This window comes from Carassius gibelio, chromosome B21, assembly GCF_023724105.1.
Source record: "Carassius gibelio isolate Cgi1373 ecotype wild population from Czech Republic chromosome B21, carGib1.2-hapl.c, whole genome shotgun sequence".
Classification (NCBI taxonomy): Eukaryota; Metazoa; Chordata; class Actinopteri; order Cypriniformes; family Cyprinidae; genus Carassius; species Carassius gibelio.
The window spans coordinates 15,016,888-15,039,350 of record NC_068416.1 but is presented as its reverse complement, the minus strand read 5'-3'; the positions used below and the strand labels follow the sequence as shown (position 1 = coordinate 15,039,350).

The window sequence follows — 22,463 nt, the reverse complement described above, 5'->3', positions numbered from 1 at the left end:
ATAGTATCGAAGTTTTTCGTTCGATACCATAAAGGCATCGAAGTTCGGTACCCAGCCCTACATATATAAAACACAAAAATACATATATACTTGTATACACACACACAAGGACTGGGCGATATATGAAAAAATTCTCAGACAAATCTTTTACGATATTCGATATATATTGCATTTGTATTTAAATAAAAAAAACATGATTTTCTTTTGCTAATTAAAACAAACAACAATTTAGATTTAACAACTAATTTAAGCAGTTAAAAAAAAATCTAGACCAAGTGATCACTTACTGCTTTTCTACATGAACACATGTAGGCCTGTGTGTAACTGAAGTAGTGCCAAACAAGTACAGAAAGTACACTGTAAATTTTTTAGTGCATGAAATTCACAATTTAAACTATGCAACTGGGATATTCAGTTATTCAGCGATCATAATCGTAAACAATACAGTCGAGATTTCATGGCACAACATCACGTTCCCACAAGTTAATGACACTACCACAAAATTAATATCTAGTGGCCATGACATATCACATTCCCATGAGTTATGCCGTGGCCACAATAAAAATAAGTGAAACGAACATGACACCTCCCGTTCACCTTAGCTTAAGTTCAGCATGCACACACGGTCTTCTGAATGTAAACAATCTTGATTATATCGATTACGTTCTGGGGTACTCTCCAAAATGGCGGAAGACGGTAACTCTGGGAGAAGAATTGCTGAATAAGTTATGTTATTATTTTTAAATAATTTTGTTAATTTTGTTTTCTTTGTGCACAGGTTTGGAAAGACATGAGGGTGAATAATTGAATGACAAAATTTTCATTTTTGGGTGAACTAACGCTTTAAACTTCCATGAATTTAAATAATCCTTGCTGAATAAAAATGTCCTTACAGAAAAAAAAAATATACTGCCCCCTAACATTCAAACAGTTATGTACATGTAAACAGCTAAACTACAACATGCATGCTGGAAATACTAGCTATTACAATGCAATTTGGTACAATTCTCTTCTGTCTGTATTTAATATAGCCATTTTCACACTTTCAATGTGCAGATATACATGAATGTTCAATTATAGTTGAATTTGTGTAAAAAGCTTCATATAAGACCCAAAATTCGAATTAATACAGCCATATGGCTACAATTATATTCAATATCCAAAAACTAAAAAAAAAAAAGTTTCCTTAGTCTGGTTTTGGCAGCATTGTACTTTGATAAATCAATTAAATAATACCATATTCTGATTACCATCTTGTGTATGTAAACACACTGTATGATACAAATGGGACGCACCTTTATAGCAAGCAAGTGTGAGTGCGCTCTCCTTAAACTCATTGGAGTGTGTGTTGATTCCAGCGCCGTACTCCAGAAGCACACGAGAGACCTCTACGTGGCCTGCACTGGCAGCCTCCATGAGCGGAGTGTGACCGTTCTCGTTGTGATCTTCAATGTTAGCACCCTCCTTCAATAACACCTTTACTACATCAAGGAAGCCTCCAGCACACGCATATGTTAAGGCTGTGTTACCTGAAAGAAAGGGGAAGACAATGGATGAACAAGTTGGTGTGTGCAAGCAAAAGGGTGAAATTGTACTTTACTCTTTTCGGTCCATTTATGTACAGCTCCGTTTCATACTGTTGTTTTCATTTTATTTATTTAAAAAAATAGTAGTACCCGTCGAGGACTGTGCGTTGACATCGGCTCCATGCACTAGAAGCAGTTTGACGATGTCGACGTAACCACCGCTTGCAGCAGCCATAAGTGGCGTGATGTCTCCTTTGATCCCTCGGTCCTCCACGTTAGCATGCATGGCAAGCAAGACCTAAAACCAGTCAAACTCATATCAACAGATGTTTTTTTTCCGCAAACAACCACAGTGCATACTTACACTAAAAATGAAAATTAAAAGGTAAAGCATGTAATTTCTTCACCACTAGCAGCACCATAAGCAATCAAAAATGGAAGAATTGGTCTAGAAATAAAGATCCTTCGAATACAGATAATGCACCAAGCAGCTAGATCCCTACACAAATGAACAAACAAGTTTTTTAATATGCATGACCTTACTTAAACAAAACTTACTGCATATACATAAACACACATACATATTAGAAATAATTAATTTATAAACCAAACCTTACCTTTAAGGTATCAACTTTAAGGATACTGGCCTTGATAATGCTAGTTAAGTAAACATTTTAGTATAGCACTTTTAACAATATACATTTTCAAAGCAGCTTTATAGAAAAACGTTTTTCATTTTAATAAATTTTAATGTTTGTAATATTTTAATATTTCTAAATCAGATTTAGCAGATACGAGCTAGGAGATAATGAAGCATATTTGGCAATGGTAACAGGCAATCAAATTCATATTTGTTATATGAATAGCTAAAAACAGCTATATTTTCTTAATTCAGTTCAGTGCCACTTCAGGTGCAGAAATTACACACAACCTTTACATCTCTATTTAATTTAAATTATTTCATTTATTTTTATTTATTATTTATACATGTGAGTTGTTGTTTCAGTCATCAGTTTCAGGATTGGAAGTGTTTGACTGTACACAGTACCTGTGCGAGCTCATAGTATCCAGCTGAGCAGGCCAGACACAGCAGGCTCTCGCCCTCCTCTGTGTGTTCGTTGACGCTGCGTCCCTCGTCTAGCAGCTTCCGCACTGCATTCACGTCGCCGTCCGAGCAGGCCTCAGCCAGGCTACGGCTAAAAATAACCAGACTACTACAATTACTGCGACTGTGCAGGCGAAGCTAAGCTAACTACTCGAACTGAAGGCTCGTGCAGGAGCAGGAAGACTTACACAGCTGCTTGTGTCTAAAATATCAAGTGTGCTTTAAACATTCAGTGATCATTAAAACACATACTTAACATTGCTTAGCTTTTTAGCCTTAATGAAGTAATCCTTGCTGGTTGAACATGAATGTTGCATCATAATGTGTGGACACAGGATGAGAAATCGTGTGTGAGAGAAAAGATGCCTACTTGTCGGCCTGGCTGGCGTTGAGTGTGTTTTCGGCCCTCATGCGTGTGAGGGCGGCGGCGGCCTCGTCCAGCGCGCAACTCACCGACGACGTCAATCGCCGTAACACCTCTGGATCTGCAAAGGCTTTGCCATCGGCAGTGGAGAGTTTACCAATGCCTGTAGCATCCAGCCCAACACCAGCACCACACGCCATCCAGCAAGAACAAACGCATCCATGGTTAGTACAGGCCCAACACGCTCACACACACACACAGGAAATACAACGGCTAGTTAGCCATTTCACACCATGCAATTTAGTAATGTTTTATCTTTAAATTTTAAAGCTCCGAGGGAGTTTAAGAATGGCATAACACACTGTAAATGCTCAAAGAAATGATGCTGATGGTGACCAATGAAAGAAAAAAAGGATGGTTATCAAATTGCTACTAGGCAGTCCCTCCAGGATTTTGCGATCGCTGAATTTATCGCAAACTCAGTTTTTTTTTTCTCAAATATTTGCACATTTTCATAACTGCCGCAAATTTCCTGCAGAATGTGGACTTTGACACATCCCGTGACATCATCACAATGTGCATTCAGTCACAGAAAGGTCGTTTCTCAGTTCCAAAAATTTAATTAACAGCCTTGTGTACTCATCATGACTGATGTACTAGAGCCGGAGTCACCAACCCATCGATCGCGGTCGACAAGTCGATCTTAGAAGCATTTTAAATCGAGTTTTACGTTTTGTTTTGTTTTATTCATTATTATTTAATAATTTAAAGTGCACCATGTTTGAGCCTATTGTGTGTAGTAAATTGTGTGTAGGGGAGGGAGAGGGGTATATCTGTCAAATCAAATAGCCTATAGTTTACATATAATGTCTGTAAAATAACCACTTTCTTTATACTTTCACCTGGCACCGCAGCGCGAACCTCCACTGACCGCACGTGCACCTCCCAAAACAGACGAGACTTTATACTTGACGCAACTGTTTTAGACTGAAAACCAGACCATACAACTGATTTAGCCACATAGAGGTGGCACGGTTCGCTGAAAAAAACCAAACCGTTTGGTTCATCACACACGGTTCGGCACGCACTTCAACTTAAATCTGACAAAGCATCTGTAATATCATCTGTAATATGGCTTGCTATAAATGGCATGTAAAAAAAAAAAGGGTTCAGCTAATAAATGTTTCTGTTGATGCATGCGCATTCTAGCTTCCCAGACATTACAAAAACATAAGTAAAAAAACCCTGGACAAACATTCACTCTTGTTCAAATGCGAATGCTGTATATGAGCAGTAATTTATTCTGTCATCACCTGGGTGCTGATATCGGGGTTTAAACTAAACTCATTTAGGCTTTGTCAGTTTAAACATTTAAGAGCCAGAGGACACGAGTTCGCATGCAGTGTGAAGATTTGTGCATGCGCTCATCCAGCCGTGCAAACCCGCACCTCGGCACGCGCGCAAATATAAACTCTCTGAAGTATTGTGTTTAAATGGACAAATTCACACAAAAATCATGTCAAAATGCCTGTTTTGGTAAGTATCCTACAGCAGATATAGCCAGCTGAACGTAGGCCACTGTATCAGTGCATTCTTTATATTAATCGAACAGCAACAACAAAAGAAATCACTCACTGCTCCTGATTAAAAAACTTTTTTACTTTAATAATGAACAATCTTTAATTTATACAGTAAAATATGCGATGCTGTTTTACATTTGATAACATTAATTTCTAATGAATGTAGGTCTGTAATTTGTGTGAAAATATTTTTTAAGAATTGAAGGATGAATGTTGTCAATATTTTGTATGCTAGTTGCACTAACCTGAGTATTTCCATTTTGAAGTGTTTGAAATAGGTTTTAAAAGGGAAAGTGAAACAGTACATTATTGGCTTAGGCCTGTAATTGACTGATTATTGTGTTTATATACGAGTAATAAGCCTGTGGAAATACTCAATGTTATATTACTGTTGAAAATGTTGCATTATAGTTGGCAGTTTGTATAGCCATATACTATTTGTATAGTTAAATAATTTGCTAGTGACTAACAGGCAACAAGAATGTGTAGAACTTGCATTATGGCTTTTTTTTTTTTTTTTTTTTTTTGCAAGTGGTAGATCTTGGTTTACATTTGGACTTTGGATGTGATCTTATGCTCGAAAAGGTTGTTGACCACTGTACTAGAGCTACATTAGATAAACCAACAAATTGAAACGATTCCATGCAACTAGTTTGGGCTAGTACAGACCGTTTATCTGCTCGAGCCACAGCCATGGGCTGATCTTGATCATGCAACACTGCTATACAGTTTGAAGAAAGCAGTCGAATTCGCCACAGAATCAACATGTGTTAAATCTTGTGAGAAGCATTCAAATTCAGCGCAGAATTCTGTTAAAGCTACAGATATCAGAACATATGCCACTGATGTGGAAACCAGAAAAAACACTTCAATAAACACAAATGTCCACCACTGTTCACCATTGATTAAACGGTAAAACTACAGGAACAATTAGTGGAAAAAATTATCTAATGTTCGATAATGTTCACTTACTGATATAAAATTATAACTGAACTTCAATTGGAGTATTTCGTTATTCCGCAATGCACATTTCTTAATAGCATGCCTAAAATGTTAATATCTCTGTTAATAAAGATTGTAGGATCCGTGTATAATATCAGTCTTTAAATGCAAGATATTTAAAGTGTAGGATCTCTGTATAATATCAGTCTTTAAATGCAAGATATTTAAAGTGTACTTGAAGTATACTTGCAATAGTTCAACTATCACAATCAAATACTTCACATACTCACATACTTCACTATATCTTTAGTTAGACTTCAGCACTACTTACGCATAATTAAAAATGCATTGAGCACTAAAGTAGTTGTTCTGAATTTAGCAGACTATAGGTATACCAGTTTAGTATCCAAAAGTACAATTGCAGGGTATTTTTAATTAAGCACATAAATATGTAAATGCATTTGTAGAATACGTTGTAGATGCTGAACCTCACTGACTCACTTTGATGCTTTATCTGAAATTAAAGCCATTTATTTGTTTACTTTACATGTGGATAATAGGCCTGCTGCGATTAGATTGTGCTGACGGTGACACTGCACTGACCCCCACCGTCATTTTGATTTTTTTTATAGTACCGTATTTTCCGCACTATAAAGGCGCACCGGATTATAAGGTCCACCTTCAATGAATGGCCTATTTTAGAAGTGTTTTCATATATAGGGCCCACCGGATTACAAGGCGCATAGAATAGAAGATACTGCAGTCAAACGTTTGACTGGCTTTGCGTTATGCATCCACTAGATGGAGCTGTGCTAAAGGGAATGTCAACATTTTGACAGAGCGCCTTGATCCATATATAAGGCGCTCCGGAATATAAGGCGCACTGTCATTTTTTGAGAAAATTAAAGGCTTTTAAGTGCACCTTATAGTGTAGAAAATACGGTAATAATTTAGTTCAGTAAAGGAACAGATGCTACAAAAATGAACATGGATTCTCACTGTAGCGTGCCGAATGACAGTCGCATCACATATCAGATTTAGTTTATCCAGTGAGGACTGAGTCGAGCTGACTGACAATAAGAGTGGTACGAGACAGACAAAACACTGGCGGATGATAGTTTCGAAACAAAATGCGAAAGCACATGTTTGGCAATATTTTGGATGTTGAAAGACCTACTGTTTAATTTAAGGATGATTTTGGAAGTTTTTTTAAACAATTTCTTATTTAATTGGTTCCACATTGTTTGCTGATTTTTACTTTAGTTAAACTTGGTATCATTTATTTCATTTGACATCAAAGTGTATGCCCTGCCTCTTAAAGTTTATATCCGAACTAAAAAAATTTCATTCCAGTATAGCTGAATCTTGTAATTTATGAACAAGATTGCGTGGGTGACTGAATCTGTTCACAATCTGGATATTTATTTAAATATCCAAAGGTATACGACAGTAAACACAGGACACAACAATATATATTTTTTTCTGTGTTCAAGGTATCTCTGGCTTTTTCATAATAAGTAGCCTATTTTTATAATCCATGCTAATCGACAAAATTGATGTACCCCAGGCATAAAAGCTACAGGAGTCCAAAATGCTAAATGATGGAAACATGCACAAAACATGATTAATAACTATGATTAGTTAGAAAAATAACTGGGAATTTTTTCAATTCCCAATAAAATTTGACTTGGGTGGGATAAGTAGGCTCACATGTGCCTGTAAGAGCACGAAATATTGCATAAAAGTGTCTGTGTGAGTAAGTGTGAGGTCTTATATCAAGAGCCTGTGTGTGTGTGTGTGTGTATGTGTGTGTGTGTGTGTGTGTGTGTGTGTGTGTGTGGGAGAACTGGGAGAAAACAGGAGGAGACCAGCAAGTTTATATAAACTAGGGCAGGCTAATGGCAAATACCTCATGATACAAACACAACTCAAAACCTTTTGGGGTCAGATTATTATTATTTTTTAAAGAAATTAAGATTTCTTAAATTCATAACTAAGTGAACTCATATCAAAAGAGATGAAGACATTTGTACATATTTTTACAACAGATGTCAAATGAACTTGATTCTGCAAAAAAGCAGCACAACTAGCCTAATTTTTTTACATTGAGTAGTATTTCTTAAGCATATAAGAATGATTTCTGAAGGAACATGACACTAAAGACTGGTGAAATGGATGCTGAAAATTTCAACTTTTCCATTAAAGGAATGTTGCATTATTTAAAGTTTAATGAAATTAATTAAAATTGTTAAATTCCCAACAGTATTGTTCCATACTCTATTTTAGACAATTTTTCAAACAGACCCCAAAGCTTGGAAATATTGTATTAGGTCTGGGCGATAGAGGTCTGCACGGGATTGTTTTTTAAGTCCCGCTCCCGCCAGCTCCCGCTGGGGTTATATCCGCACCCACCCGTTCCCGATATATATACACTCTTTGTTCACCTGCTTAGAATAATTTTCTTCCTGACCCGACCATCCCGCTAAATTTAGATTGCATTTCCAGAATTTCACATTTACATTTCCACTGAGAAAATAAAAATGTAGTCTGCACAAAAATTGTATATATTATTTTATTTGCCTTGTCAAGATACAAAATGTAACATTTTGCTGCCAACACCGTAGGGGGGAAAATGTCTTTTTTTTTAACAAAACTGGAAGCTTTTTTTATTTTTATTCGTATTGTCAAAATACGTAACATTTTGCGGTCAACACAGTTGAACATCCTTCAAGGACAGCACATCCACACTTTGCCATTCTTTTTGAGGGCCGTATATTTACCACCGCTACAGTCTGCCCTGAGGACCGTTATGCACATGCTGCACGCACAGACCCCTCAAATACAATGCATGACAGAAAAAACTGGTCCATGCTAGGCTTGGGCGGTAATACGGTAATATGGTATACCGCGGGATCTAAAAATAGCAACGGTATCAGTTCCAATACCGTCATACCGTAAAAAAAAAACAAACAAAAAAAACAATGCACTTATATAGGAGACAAGGATTAATTATTAAACAATTTATTTAATGCCTAAAAATGTGTATGCGTGGTTGTCATCGCGTGACAACGAGACGAGGAGAAAGAGAGAAGAGGGGAAAAGATGCGAGTTGCGCACCGAGTGACCTGGTCCCAAAAAAAAATAGACCATAAATTCTGCAGTTTGCCAGTATTTCGGGTTTCGACCGAACGAGAAGGGAGAGGTGGTAAATAAGGACGAGACTATTTGCAAATTGTGCCCTCACGAAAAAAGATGACTCTGGGAATATGCTGCAAAAAAAAAAAAAAAAAAGCCGATGCAATGGCAGGTCCTGTCGGCATCGGCAACGTAGAGGACCGAATCGGAGCTGAAATAACAGCCTACTGTTTAGAGCCAGTTAGTCAAGGAGAAGAGGACCCACTTCATTCATGGGAAAATGCTGACTGGTGTTTTCCCCTGATGTCGCGAGTGGCACGAAAGTACCCGCCGTCTGTGCCACAAGCACACCATCGAAGCAGGTTTTCAGCACCGCAGGTAAAGTTGTCGGTTATATTCGTTTATTTCAATTAAGTTTAATGAGACAGACGTTATTTTTCAGCACCATTTATTGTTTCTGTCATTTTGGAACAAGCTTACACACAATAAGCTTGAACATTACACATCGTGTTTTGTAGCTGAAAAACTTTAACAACGCTAACAAATAAAAGTAGCCTACAGATTAAAAGCAAAAAAACAAAAAAAAAAAAAAAAATGAACAAAGAGAAAACGTAAAGCAGCCTGCAGCAATTATGCCATTGTACAGAATGTAGCTTACACTTAACTTTGAAACTGTCTGCAAATCTTTTTTGCTTTTTTTTCTATTGTTTTACATGTTCTTGTTAAGAAACACGGGCATGTAAACATGATCGGGGGAAAGTCGGCTCCTTAGTCTGTTAAAAATAAGGCCGGCCGCGGAGAAAACGCGCTCTGACGGCACAGACGTTGGCGGAACTCACAAATAACGGTGTGCTAAGCGAATAAGTTTTGTGAAGCGCTTCGTGTTCGTGTTTTCGTTTCACCACTGAATGGGATCCTCGTCTGGTGGAATACATGGCTCCAGCAAGAACTGTTCCCACTCGTCTCGGCTGGACTCTCTGTAATCATCGCTGGAGAACTGAAGAAGATCTTTTCCGACGAGTGGGCATTGCATCCTCTTCATCCTTGATGACGCACCACTCGTCACCTTCAAGGAAAATGTTCCGATAATGTTCCAAAAAGTATTTTTTTTTTCTTCTCTCATGTTTTCATTGAGAAACCTGAGATCTTTGGGCCGAGGGTCTAGGGCAGATGCGAGAAGAGGAGTTTTCACTGCATTCTCCAAGTTAGCGGTGTTTATTCGTTGCTTGAGAGACGCCGGAACAATGTTCTTGAATGCGGTCACTTTCTGTGATTCTCCACGGCATATTTGAAGTACTGTAGAAGACCGCAGTTCTTATTCATTCATTAATTATTTTTTTGCTTTCATACATCTTCAAATATGCCGTGGAGAATCACAGAAAGTGAATGAATTAGGTTTTATTGTGGACTTTTTCCCCTTTTTTCTTTTCTTTGTGGCAAGCAAAAATATGTCGAAATTCGAATATCATTTTTATTTATCGAATAATTAGAGCCGAACGAATATTATAATAATAATATCTGTGCAAACCCCAAATGATTTTATTGATTTGTGTGCGCATCTCTGCGCAAAAACTGTTCTGTATGTTTATGTTAATTTAATTATGTTTGACTATTGCTATTTGTTGCTAATAAAAGTTGTTAATATTGTTGTGCATGTCATTTTGTTATTGTTTCAGTATTAGTGTTTGGTATTCAGTTTCTGAATGGTTTAGGCACTAGCCAACAGTTTGGTGATGCTGTCTCAGCCTTACATCATATTTATTTTTATTATTCACGGTAATGCCGTATACCGAGGTAAAATAGGGAGGAGGTTTGGCGGTATCAAAATTTGGATACCACCCAAGCCTAGTCCATGAGTGCAGCGCGTGCATAACGGTCCTGAGTGCAGGGCAGGCTGTATCCTATACCGGGTGGTCGATAAGATTAAGATTGAGTAAAGCGAAGATATGCTGTTCTGAAAGGACGTCGGGAATGTGATATTGAATGACCGACCGCTCCCACTGAAATTACCCCAGAGTTACCGCCCACTACCATGTTTTAGTTGGAAATTTAAACCCGCAGTGCAAAATATGTGGTCGGGTCCCACGGGACAGCCGCGGGAATGCAGGCCTCTACTGATCATTTTTTATTATTTTAATTATTTTTTATTATTATTTTAATTTTTTTTATATTTGATAATATTTGCCCTCTGTTCTTATAAAATTTATAATGTAAATTTAATTCTTGTATTATAACTTTTATAAGTTTTATTTTATCAAATCAAATTACAACGCCCACAACACTATATTCATTGTTAGGCTGCCGAAACTCCGAACACATGTGAGTATCAAAACAGAAAAGGCCTATAACCCAAATAAGGATAAATTATATTGGAACACATTTCCAAAATAAATTGCATACACAAAAGTAATTCAGGTCAAGATCAGTAAGTAATTTTTTGTTTTTTGATTGCACAGATCCAATACACCCTTGTTTTATTTCGCAGCTCTTTACGTTCACTTAAGACGTAACCAATTGTATTTATGGGATTTTTATATAATTGTGTATTTGTTCATCAGAATGTGTAAGAATGTGAGAAAGAGAGCTCAGTCCAGTGTTCGCGTAAATAAGAGTAGGCTTTTATTAGGGATGCACCGGTTGACCGGCGATAAATTGGAACCAGACTTTTTTTTTGCTTAAAATATGCGATCGGCAATCGGCCGATTTTCCCGAAAGTGCACTCGCGTGCACAGACTATATTGTAATCGTTCACTATGCCATTTGTGTGGAAAAGTATTTCGAAATCTGTGCGCAGGACACAGGCAGCTGATCAGTACTGGAAATGTAGAGTTTAATGTCTGAGGCACAGATAGGAAGCGAACAGCCATGGTGTACTGGCCCATAAATAAGAGCCTTTCCTGTGCACTTAAGCTATTTTATTGGATGAATGAAACACTTTGGATCTGTTTTATTCGCACCAACATTATTTGATTTTAACATTTTGAAAAATGTATTTATATAGCATACTTTTATTTAGTCTCACTGGTAAAAAATTTTTCTTTATTATTTAAAACCAGTAAAAATACTGAATGCTGATTAAGAAACATCTTATTGAATGCGTGTTGATTGTGTTGTTTGGACTGTAGAACTATGCAGTTATTGCCTTTAATTTCAAATGGTTACAGTTAATCTTTTATTTAAGGCCAATTCTCTGTAGTTTCAACCCAATTCAAAAACAAAAGCTAAATGCTGATGTCTGTACCATCTATGTTTGTATTGAATGTAGGCTACTTACTGTTCAGTTACTGCTGTTAATTTCAGATGGTTACGGTTATGGTTTTCAATAGCCAAAAGCCAATTTGGGCTATTAAATACCTACTTACAGTTTCAAAAGCGATTTTCACCATATACCTGGTGATAAACAAGGGCAGTTTATGTCTTAAAAATGTTTGTGTGCTATGCACCATTCCCAAACCTCAAATTTGAAATGCAGGCCTGCGTTTTCAATTCCACCTTGGATGTTCACAAAATCTGCAGAATTTGAGCACAGGCAATCCCTCAATCTTAAAGCAAATGACCTTTAGGTAACTACAGTAGCAATATTCAGATTCCTATTCAACCAGGAAGAGCAGTATTTGCTTTCCAATGACAGAATGACGCAAAACAGATAATGCTTGTGGTAGCATGAAGGTGTTCAGTCACAATAGTGCAGTGCAGGTGGAATGAAAACACGTCCAAGCGTGTGTAAACAGTAGGTAACTTATGAACAGCATAATGAGTGCACAATCAAGTGAAATAAAGACAAGCATACAGACACAAACGACCAAGCAAAGACAAAAGACATACGTCCACAAGCTCTGCACAGATAGAGAAAGCAACAGAGATGCTCACAGTCACAAATGAAGACACACATAGAGACAGTACACAAGTGTACTAAAGGCCAGTGCTGAGTCATGAGTGAGGCTGGTGCTGCTGTATGGAAATTCATTGTTGCCACTAATCTCCGCTTTGGTTCCTCTGCGAGATAACTATCCGCTCATGGGGCAAGGCAGGTTGGAAACATGCTGGGGCTCACCCAAACAAGCACACACAATGGCATAACGCAGACTAGGTCAACAGAAAATGGCAAAACTTGGTGCCAAGTACCATCAGCCACCAGTTTCCCAGTTTATAAAACATTATGAAATGCTCTGCAGACAAACCCCCAAGGTTTCCCAAGACCCTTTACGCAGTGCTGTAGATTATTAACATCGGAGCACTCACATCCAGTGCAAGCTCACTCTGGACCATAAGGACTGGAAATGCTACAGGATGTAAAGCATGTATAAATAAACAGGTTTTACGGATTTGCAGGGCTATATTAAGCACTTACTCTCAGAATACAGATACTTCTGCATGTGAACTCAAACTGCCTGCACTGCTCAATCAGTAGTAGATCTATATATACACTGTAACTGTCAACTCTTTAGCCCAGAGAGACCCAGATGCAACACTTTGTTTCACTTCATAATAAATATCACACATAAGAGAAACACATTAACACTTTGCTATATAGCTTTTAAAATGAACTGCTTTTTTTTGTTAGGGCTACAACTCGCAAATATTATGAAAATCAATTATTTCCTCAATAAACTGAATCTCCATCTTACCCACTGCTCTTTTAAACAATCTGCAAATTGAAATCATTATAATATTTTATACACACATATACATATACACATATATATACACAAACATATACACAATATGGATTTACAAAAATATTAAATTTTCATGTGCATCTTGTCAGTAAAGCCACTTATCAGCATATCAGAAGGGTTCTGAAGGATCATGTGACACTTCACTGGAATAATGGCTGAAAATTTTAACTTTGAAAGTCATTTTTTAATTGTCTTAGTCCTGTGTCAAATTTAATTTTTATCCCATTTAGTCAACCTTGCCCTGTTTTTGTTTAGTCAAGTTGTAGTCGATTAAATATCTTAGCATTTTAGACTAGTTTTAATCAACAAAAACTTCAAAATCACATTTTACTGTATAATGGTTTAATGTGGTTTAAACTGATAAATGTGGAGTATGTGGATTGTCTTAACAAAAAAAAAATTCAGTTTTCATACAAAATTAACATTAATGAAAATTTCAGCTTTGTTATCACAGTAATAAATTACACTTTAAAGTAGAAAACAGCTATTTTAAATTGCGAATTTAAATTATGTTTCTTCAAGAAATAAATGCAGCATTGATCATTGATCATGGCAGTGTATAAAAGGTTACAATACAAAGTAATAAAAAATCTAATGCATTTTTTTATAGAAATGTTCTCTGTACACCGTTATGACATTCTTCATTGATTACTTTTATTGATTATAATCTTATAGTTTTTGCAGCCCTTATTATTTATGAATATTTACGATTCTGTGGGAATTTTGTGGCAACAAATTCCATCAAAAAGCAAATCAGAGGATCTTTGCTCTGAAGAAACTAAAAGCGCGACTCATGCTCAGCACTGTGGAGATGGTGAATAAACAAACAATCGTTGTGAGCACATGCATGCAGAGACACGGGATAAATCATTAGGCTTAATGCGATCACTTCAGGGTCGGCCGGAGGATGTACCTGCTGCTTCTAGTAATGCCTCGAGCCGGGCCTGTGTTTCTGGGTCTACTGTTCTGAGGTCGGCTCCGTCTGCTGCGCTGGATAGGAGCAGCTCTGAAGCTGTCTTTAGTACGGGGTTATCCAGATCCTCCTGGTCTAGTATGAACGATTCCACCTGCATGGAAAGATACAATGTAAGTGACTGTGCTCATATTTACTAAACAAGGAAAAGAGCAAAAGAAGTGGTCTTTCACATTTCTCTATACATTAAATTTAACTTCAATTAGTCTGAAGACAGAATGAGTTTCTTGAACATATTGGCAATACTTCTGTCTGTTAGAATCTGCAGACTATGGGCTGACTTATGTATATGTTTTGCTCCAGTTAACACAGGGACGGCACAGCATGACAATACCATACATCGGGAAGTGCTGGAACGACACAAGAGCCTCACAATGATACTGCAATGACCAGTGGATACAAAGTAGTCACACACTCACTGGCATAAAGCATTTTTTCTAGCAAAGAAACACAAACTTCAGTAACTTATCAAGACTTCCAAATGAACGAACATCACATGCATTAAAAGCTGATTAACTGCCATAATCACATGTGCTGAGAAATTATTTGGAAAGGAAGTTTGAATTAAAAAGTACTAAATAGACATGACTAAGTCAACATATTCCATATCATTTGTGCAATATGGACAATATGCCAGAAATGTTTTAAAACTTTCTCAATCTGTCTAAGGTAGACGTGTTAAAGTAAACGTGCCATATGTGCTATGCGTCATGTGCACTACGTCTATTTGTGCCTGAAATGACACACACGTGCAAAAGTCAAAATGCATGTCTCTTAGAGATGTAAATCGGATGGTTCGACACTATATGATGCAATATCAATTTTCGCAGACTTGTAAGTGCATTACTGCCACCTATCACTCAAGTGGACCATTGACACTATCTACAATATCAATTAAAAATGTCAATGGTCCACTTGACTTCCACTTATATTGATAGGTAATGGCAAATGTTTCATGTTTACATTTGGATCTTGTTTTTAAGCCCATAAATAGTGACGTGTTCGTCCTAATACATATGTACTTATTCTAATATATTTTTTAAAAATCACTTACATTGTTGGTAGGTTATCATTGAACAAATTAACACACACTACTATAAAAAAAAAAATCTAAACTAATGCACTGCCTATACTTTATTTCACGTACACACAGATCATGTAGCGGCCGCACTTTCTTGACAGGGAGATGCTAACATTGTTTCTAAAGGAATTAAAGCCACAGCTTCACTGTTAATAGAGAAATGCAGCAAAACAGTGGTAATTCATAAATTCACAGCCTCTCTCTCTCTCTCTCTCTCTCTCTCTCTCTTAAATGAACACCTGATGAATTACACTTGTCTGAGAATGGAGTATTAAAGTGGAGATCGCCAAACAGCAAGCTAAGCGGTGGTTTCAGAAAGCAAGTGTGTTTATCTACAGTGGAGAGAGAGTGCGTACACATGGTTGCTAGGCTGACAAAGTAGCACACTTTAGCCCTATTCGGACGGGACTAGTTTTACAGGGGGTCGTTAGAGAAATCTGCGTTGCACAGACGTACTTGGTGATTTTAAACCCGTCCGAATCTGCCACGTCTGTGTTTCTCTCACACAACCTCTGTGATAATTCCAGAGCAAATTACCTACCGTTTTTCAGCAAACTCAGTGATCCTCTGAGAAAACTAATGCCGTCCAAATGCGAATGTCTGTGATTGCCAGTGATATTTTATTTCACACCGCATTTCCTTGTGTGTTTTGGCCAACGTGAATTACCGTAGATGCTCTTACCACACGGATGTTTGATATATTTGCTTAGCGGCAAATAAATAATAAAAAAATAATACAAATAATAAACTCAAGAGCAAGATCGTGTAAACTGTTAATACCGGTTATTGTAATATCAGCATCAGGTAAGATTACACACGTTCATTTATGTACTCTGTTACATTTAATAAAAAAAAATAAAAAATAAAAAAAGGAAAACAAGTTAAACTAAGGGAACCACACATTAACATGGTTTTACTATACTGGCCATTTAGTATTTATTGTGTAATAATACTAAGGCAATCATTCTGAATGAATGCAATGCACGGTGACGCCCAGATGCACAAATCAAACCCTCCCACCTCTGTAATAAACACGGAGATACTAGTCCCGTCCAAATTGGTACATGGAAATCACAGACGTCAGGTGGTAAGAATAGAAACTCAAACGTAGTTTAGAAAACTAGTCCCGTCCGAATAGTGCTTTAGCAGATATTTCCGTATTGCGCAAGTGGGAAGCTCTGTTTTGGGGATTATTTCTCTTTATATCAGGCAACCCAGTTGTGTATTCATCCCGCACTTTTCTACTCCATTTCAAATGTTTAACATATAATATTTTGTTCAGATCAAAATGTCATTATGACATTGTATGTTACAATAGTAAATAAACTGTGAACCTTTACAGCAGAGTCTAAAAATGTGTGGTCTTTTATAAAAATACATTTATACTAGGGATGTCAAATTTCGATTATTTCCATGATCGATCGTCGTTTAAATTAACGATCAATTAATCGATTAATCGTTAACCATAATACTGCAAAATGCCTCTATTGCAGGCACGCAGTCAGCGGTATGACAGGATGTGCAAAAGCCACACACACACACACACACAACGCTTTCTCACTTGAATTAAAGAGGTTTTAGTCTGAATAAAATGCTAGTAGCAGGATTATAAAATGAATAGATGCGATTATGATCATTTGATAAAATGAAGAGAGCGCGCCATACTTTTGAGGTCATTTTACTTTGTCGACAGTTTCCAATCCCGCACGGAGAACGCTGAATGCGCCTCTTTAAATGGTTTTGTGGTGCTCGTTGTTGTATTTTAAAGCACAATTGCAATGTTTTCAACTGACATTATTGTATAAAATTATCCGAAATGTGGAGCGCGTGTGACTGCGCTGCACATTAAGTGAACTACATCGGAGCTGCTGCACCAAAACACAGTTGCTCACATTAATTTGATCCTGCTGGATTCTGTCCTAGAAAATGTCAGATTTTAAAAATCCGGCATACAGCGCATTAGATCGTGACAGTGCATGCGTGCACACGAGGATGAGCGAGCGCGGCTTTGGCTAGATTTATTTGGAGGTTATTGCTCATGTCTCATTCGGCACAAATCGAAATGTTTCCATATTCGCAATGTATTTGAATGTTAAACTATTATTTATAATGTAAACTAGGCTTGTACTTAACACGCATTCGCATATAGACGGAAAAGATGATCCTCTTCATATGAGCAAAAATGTCCTTGGCATAACAGCAGAGTGGACTGGTATACTACGGTCTATTTAAACTGAATGCTCCAGGAATGTGTCGGTCACAGCGCCTATTAATCGCTGTTTTGAATCCAGCAATTATTTATTTAGAAATGATAAGATCTGATTATGACAAGTGTGGTATAAAAGCTTTGTTTATTAGAGGAATAATAGGTTAACTGGAAAATGTTAGATCGCGACCATGCTTTTGGACCCCATAGTCTTCATTTTCGCGGCTTTGTTCTGGTTTGCCGGTTGGTCACGAATTTCCACAAATTCAGTATATTTAGGCATTGTTTCTTTTCCTAAATCTTCATAGTCTAACCCTCTAATTTCCCAGGTTTATTTTATTATCTTTCGCTTTTAATAACTGTTTTCGCATCTCTTACTGTGGTAAACATGGGAAGGGAAATTAAAGATTTCATGAATTAAGAATTCGTTCGATTTATTAATTTGTTCCCTTATTTCACTTAAATCATGGGTTATTTAGGGAACAAAATTAATGAAACATGGACAATTGCCACATTAATAATTCGTAGGAATGAATTAACAAGTTGTAGGAATGAATAGACTACCTGTCCTGTCACTGTGTCCCGCAGCCCTGCAAAGCGCACGATATAAAACAGTTATCTGATGAAATGATTAGTAACTACATTTCTATTGCATTTAATGTTGAAGAACTTTTATGTTGTTTCTATTTTAATGTACTTTAAAGTTTAAATCACATTAAAAGCTTAATTTGTACATTGTGAATGAATGATGATGCTTTTATATATCGTCACCGTCACTCACAGCCGCTCGCACGTGTTGAGTGCGCATGAGCCGCACGCAGCCCAACATTGAATCGGTTAACCGACCATCGATAGCCTTAATCGATTGCATCTCTTATCGACAATTAATCGATCATCGATTAATTGTTGACATCCCTAATTTATACATTACACTTTTAACTAATTTCTCCACTTTACATAGTGCACAAAAAGTGGTTCAATATCACTGAATGTTACAGAACATTACATGATTATTGCAAATCCCACTGTTCTGGTTAATTCATTTTTATTTATTTAGGCGTATTGATTTTTTGCTAAGGTTTGCATATGGTGGTATGCTTCTAATGGCAGCTTTTCTAAAAATATATCCTATTCCTAAAATAACAAATATCCCAATATATCGCCTTGCTAACAGTATCGCAATGTATCGTATCACAACCCGTGTCGTTATATGTATCATGTAGCTAGATTCTTGCACACTCCTACTATACAGTGTTATTTTACATTTGATTATTCAATTTGAATACTGTTAGACTTAAAAATATAAAGTATGGTTTATTTCATTTGTATCTTGTTGTATTATGTATCTATACTTGTAATTTATTTTCTATGCTGATTTCCCCATCTACAAATTCACCCCAATCATAGATTTTTTTTCTTCCGCAAATATAGTGATTTCTTCATATCGCAATATACACTGCAGAAACAAAATATTGCAATGTCAGTTTTTTTCCAATATCATACAGTCCTAGTGTGTATATTTTATATACACACACAGAGAGAGATGAACATTCACAAAACTGTTTAAGTGTTAAAATGTCTAATAGAATAATACAAAGCCAATACAAGCCAAAATAACAACAACAAAAACAACAACAGTCCCAGTGTGTCCCCTTGAAAGTGAACAGGTAATTAACAAAAGTGAGGGCACTAGTCGCAAAGTTCACATCAGCCATTAGGTCTAACCCCCCCCCCCCCCCCCCCCTCTCTCAAACGCAGCTGGGAGAAAGAGCTGTGTGCTATTTAGGCCCTGAGCCTGTGAGGAATTACTGTAAGCATTAAGATGAGCTGATCAGCAGGTTTCCCCCTCCTTCTCTCCCTTTTGCCCTTGACCTCCACACAGCTTCCTTAACACCCACTACAGGGCGACCCACACTGTTACTGGGAGTTACTAGGCTGCTTGTGAGCATAGGCAGGAGTTCGGTGATGGAGCCTGGAAAGACCAGAACGGTACAGTGCTCTCCAAAGCCATGAGAAGCATTTTCTGAAAGTACAAATATACTACAATTTTTAAGACAAAAATAAATCTTAAAATTCATGATCATTCCACTTATTTGTGATTAACAGATTAATGGGATTACAAGATTTTACTACCAGTAAGAAAAATATAAAAACAGACTTGTGTCAAAGCATCTCCTAGCAATGAACCTTTAAATCTTATACTGGTAATATGAGGGACATCAAAAGTTCAGCCAGGTCCAACTCAGCTAAATTGAACTCCGATCCCATGACGGTCACAGACCGAGATAGACAGCTACTTGGTAGGATTGTTTGAATGAAGTCTATTTTAAAGCTCACTAAGGACAGATTTACAAACAGACTGTACTAGCACAAACTAATGTTGTCACAGTACCAAAATTACAGTATTTGGTAGCAATACCAGTGAATACCACACTATTCGTACACACACACACACACATATATATATATATATATATATATATATATATATATATATATATATAAACACACACACACACACACACACACACATTCTCTGTCAGCAGGAGGCGCCGCTAGAATGGGAGAGATAGAGGTTTCCCCCGGTAACGGCTGTAATCACAAATGCTGCCAGATGAAATTAAAATCACATCCATAATTTTCAGAAGACCGTCCGTTTCCTTCAGAAATATTCCTTCAGTGATATAAAAACCCCCGCACAGGGTTTCGACTTTGACACATGCAGTGCTAATATTTATTAAATGAAGTCAAAGCCTTTTGGAAAATCTATTTGTGGTGGTCAGTTTTGATATTGTGGCGGCCGCTACAAATAAATCAATGTATGGGATAAACAATGAATCTTGCCTTCTGGAACTTTTATTTGATCTTGGTGTCAGTCTTTAAACAATTTTGGTAGTCTGTTGTGTTTCATGCCTTTAAATGTCGCCACATCTCGGTGCTTTTATGAAGAGAGCGCATCTCTGCACCTTTCGGATAGCACATCAAGAACCGGGTTGACCGACTCTGTACCACTGGCACTTAAATAAACCTGGTAGCGTAACTTTCATTTTTTTAGTACCGACTTGGTACCGAAGTACCAGGTCTTTTGACAACACTAGCGCAAACCCTCTTTAGGTGTTAAAAAAAAAAAATTACTGTGAGGATTTACTTAAGATGTACAGCAAAATATCAGCAAATTAAAAGACAAGGACAGTTTTGTTTTTGTGCATTACCTCATTACATATGAATTTGTAGTAGCTTCCCTTTAAGGCAACATTTTTGGGAGGACAATATATAACTGAATCATTCAAGGTTTATCATCATTTCTGCTTGTTTGCAACTCTAGACTAATTAGCTCTTTTTAGACTGTGTTAGTCATTATTGGAAATAACCACTCCACTCCTGTTGGTGCTTTTATGGGATTTTTGGGCCTTGTTAGGTGAATATGGTCAAAAATCAGCATTTATTTAAAAAACACAGCAAGAACATTAAAGGCCAATTAATGCTTTGGACCAACGCTGTAGCCTCTATACGTGCACCACTTCAAAAAAATCTAACAATTCCCTTTTTTTGCTTTCACACACAACCCGTAAAGGTCCTGTAAATACACGTGACATCAGGGTGTGACATGTAATGAACGAGTCGAAAACGCTAAGCACATTAACTTTTACTGAAGCTAGCGAACGATCTCAGTGTCAGCGAGGATAGTGAGGAACTAACTGATCTCTGCTTCATTAAAGTTTGCACATATTTTTTCGTTGCGAACGTTGATCTGCCTTCAAACCAACTGGTAAAAGTCGCGCGATAACGTGCGTCATCACTATGACATGGTATTAGATCTGGCTTTTGTTCACACAGTGCAGATCTGGGACTGAACCCGGCAATGTTACTAGGTCCTCAACCCGGGATCAGTCCCGGAATCAATCCCGGGATTTGTTTGCTTTCACACAGAAGGTGACCCGGCAATGTTCCGGCAATTTGCTGGGTCCGATGTGCAGTGTGAAAGGGACTTATGGCATTTAAAATAAAACGATCCCAAACGCAACTGTGGCACATGTGGCTATAATAAGTTATATTTCTATAATACGTTTTATTTATATAAAATAAAACAAAGCAAAGAACAAGTATCGTATTATACTACACAGCATTATACATCAGTAGTTGTCTGCGACAATGTTGATCTGCCGTGGTACAAGTCCTTGTGGAGATGGAAAGAATGCAATCTTCTCTTGTTCCTTTTGTAGGTTTAAATAATGATTTAATGATTTGATATTTATTTGTCGCTGTCACAGCTATAATGCTTCTCATCGACACAGAAGTATAAATGAAAACTGATGCATAGCCTGCAGCGTAAAGGCTATGGCATAGGTCCAATGTAGAAGTATAAATCAGCCTTAACAGTAAAATAATATTACAATTAAAAGTAACAGGAACAATACTTTTTTTTTTGTGCTGAAATAACTATTGTGTATTTTTTATCTTTATAACAATATTTGTCCACAGTAAGATCTGTCCAGAGCTCATATCATACTATATGAACTTAGGTCATCGCTCATATGAGTGTAGATAAAGTTCACTGAGCTAATATTAAGAATTTAAATACTGATATGAGAATTGCAATAAATACTATTACATTTTCTTTTGCATTGATGTGATGCTTTCAAACATCAATCAAAATGAATAGTAAATGTCACTCATTCATTTCAGACTAATATATAACAGTAACCTTGTATGAGTTTTTAATTGTTCCTGTGGTAAGCCACAGAACCCTTCAAAGCCACCATGACATCTGAGGGTGCTCAAACAATGTCTGATGTAGGATTACTTTGATTTTGAAATGCAAATAATAAAAAGGAAACAGACAAGCATGCTTAAATAATTCAGTTGTAAGCA

General features: G+C 37.0%; 1 protein-coding gene across 4 annotated transcripts in view; it reads right to left on the bottom strand.

Moving 5' to 3' along the window:
• The window catches only part of LOC127986618 (ankyrin repeat and KH domain-containing protein 1), a 52,749-nt gene that overhangs the window by 19,778 nt on the left and 10,508 nt on the right, over positions 1-22,463 (bottom strand). Inside the window, exons 2-6 of one of the 4 annotated variants that reach the window (XM_052588926.1) lie at positions 14,245-14,398; positions 3,002-3,158; positions 2,575-2,722; positions 1,677-1,824; positions 1,296-1,529 (exon numbers count right to left, since the gene is read on the bottom strand). In XM_052588926.1, coding sequence (XP_052444886.1) covers positions 1,296-1,529; positions 1,677-1,824; positions 2,575-2,722; positions 3,002-3,158; positions 14,245-14,398 — 841 coding nt within the window. Of the gene's footprint in view, positions 1-1,295; positions 1,530-1,676; positions 1,825-2,574; positions 2,738-3,001; positions 3,159-14,244; positions 14,399-22,463 lie in introns of all 4 variants that reach the window. The other 3 variants (XM_052588925.1, XM_052588927.1, XM_052588928.1) reach the window with 3 other exon arrangements.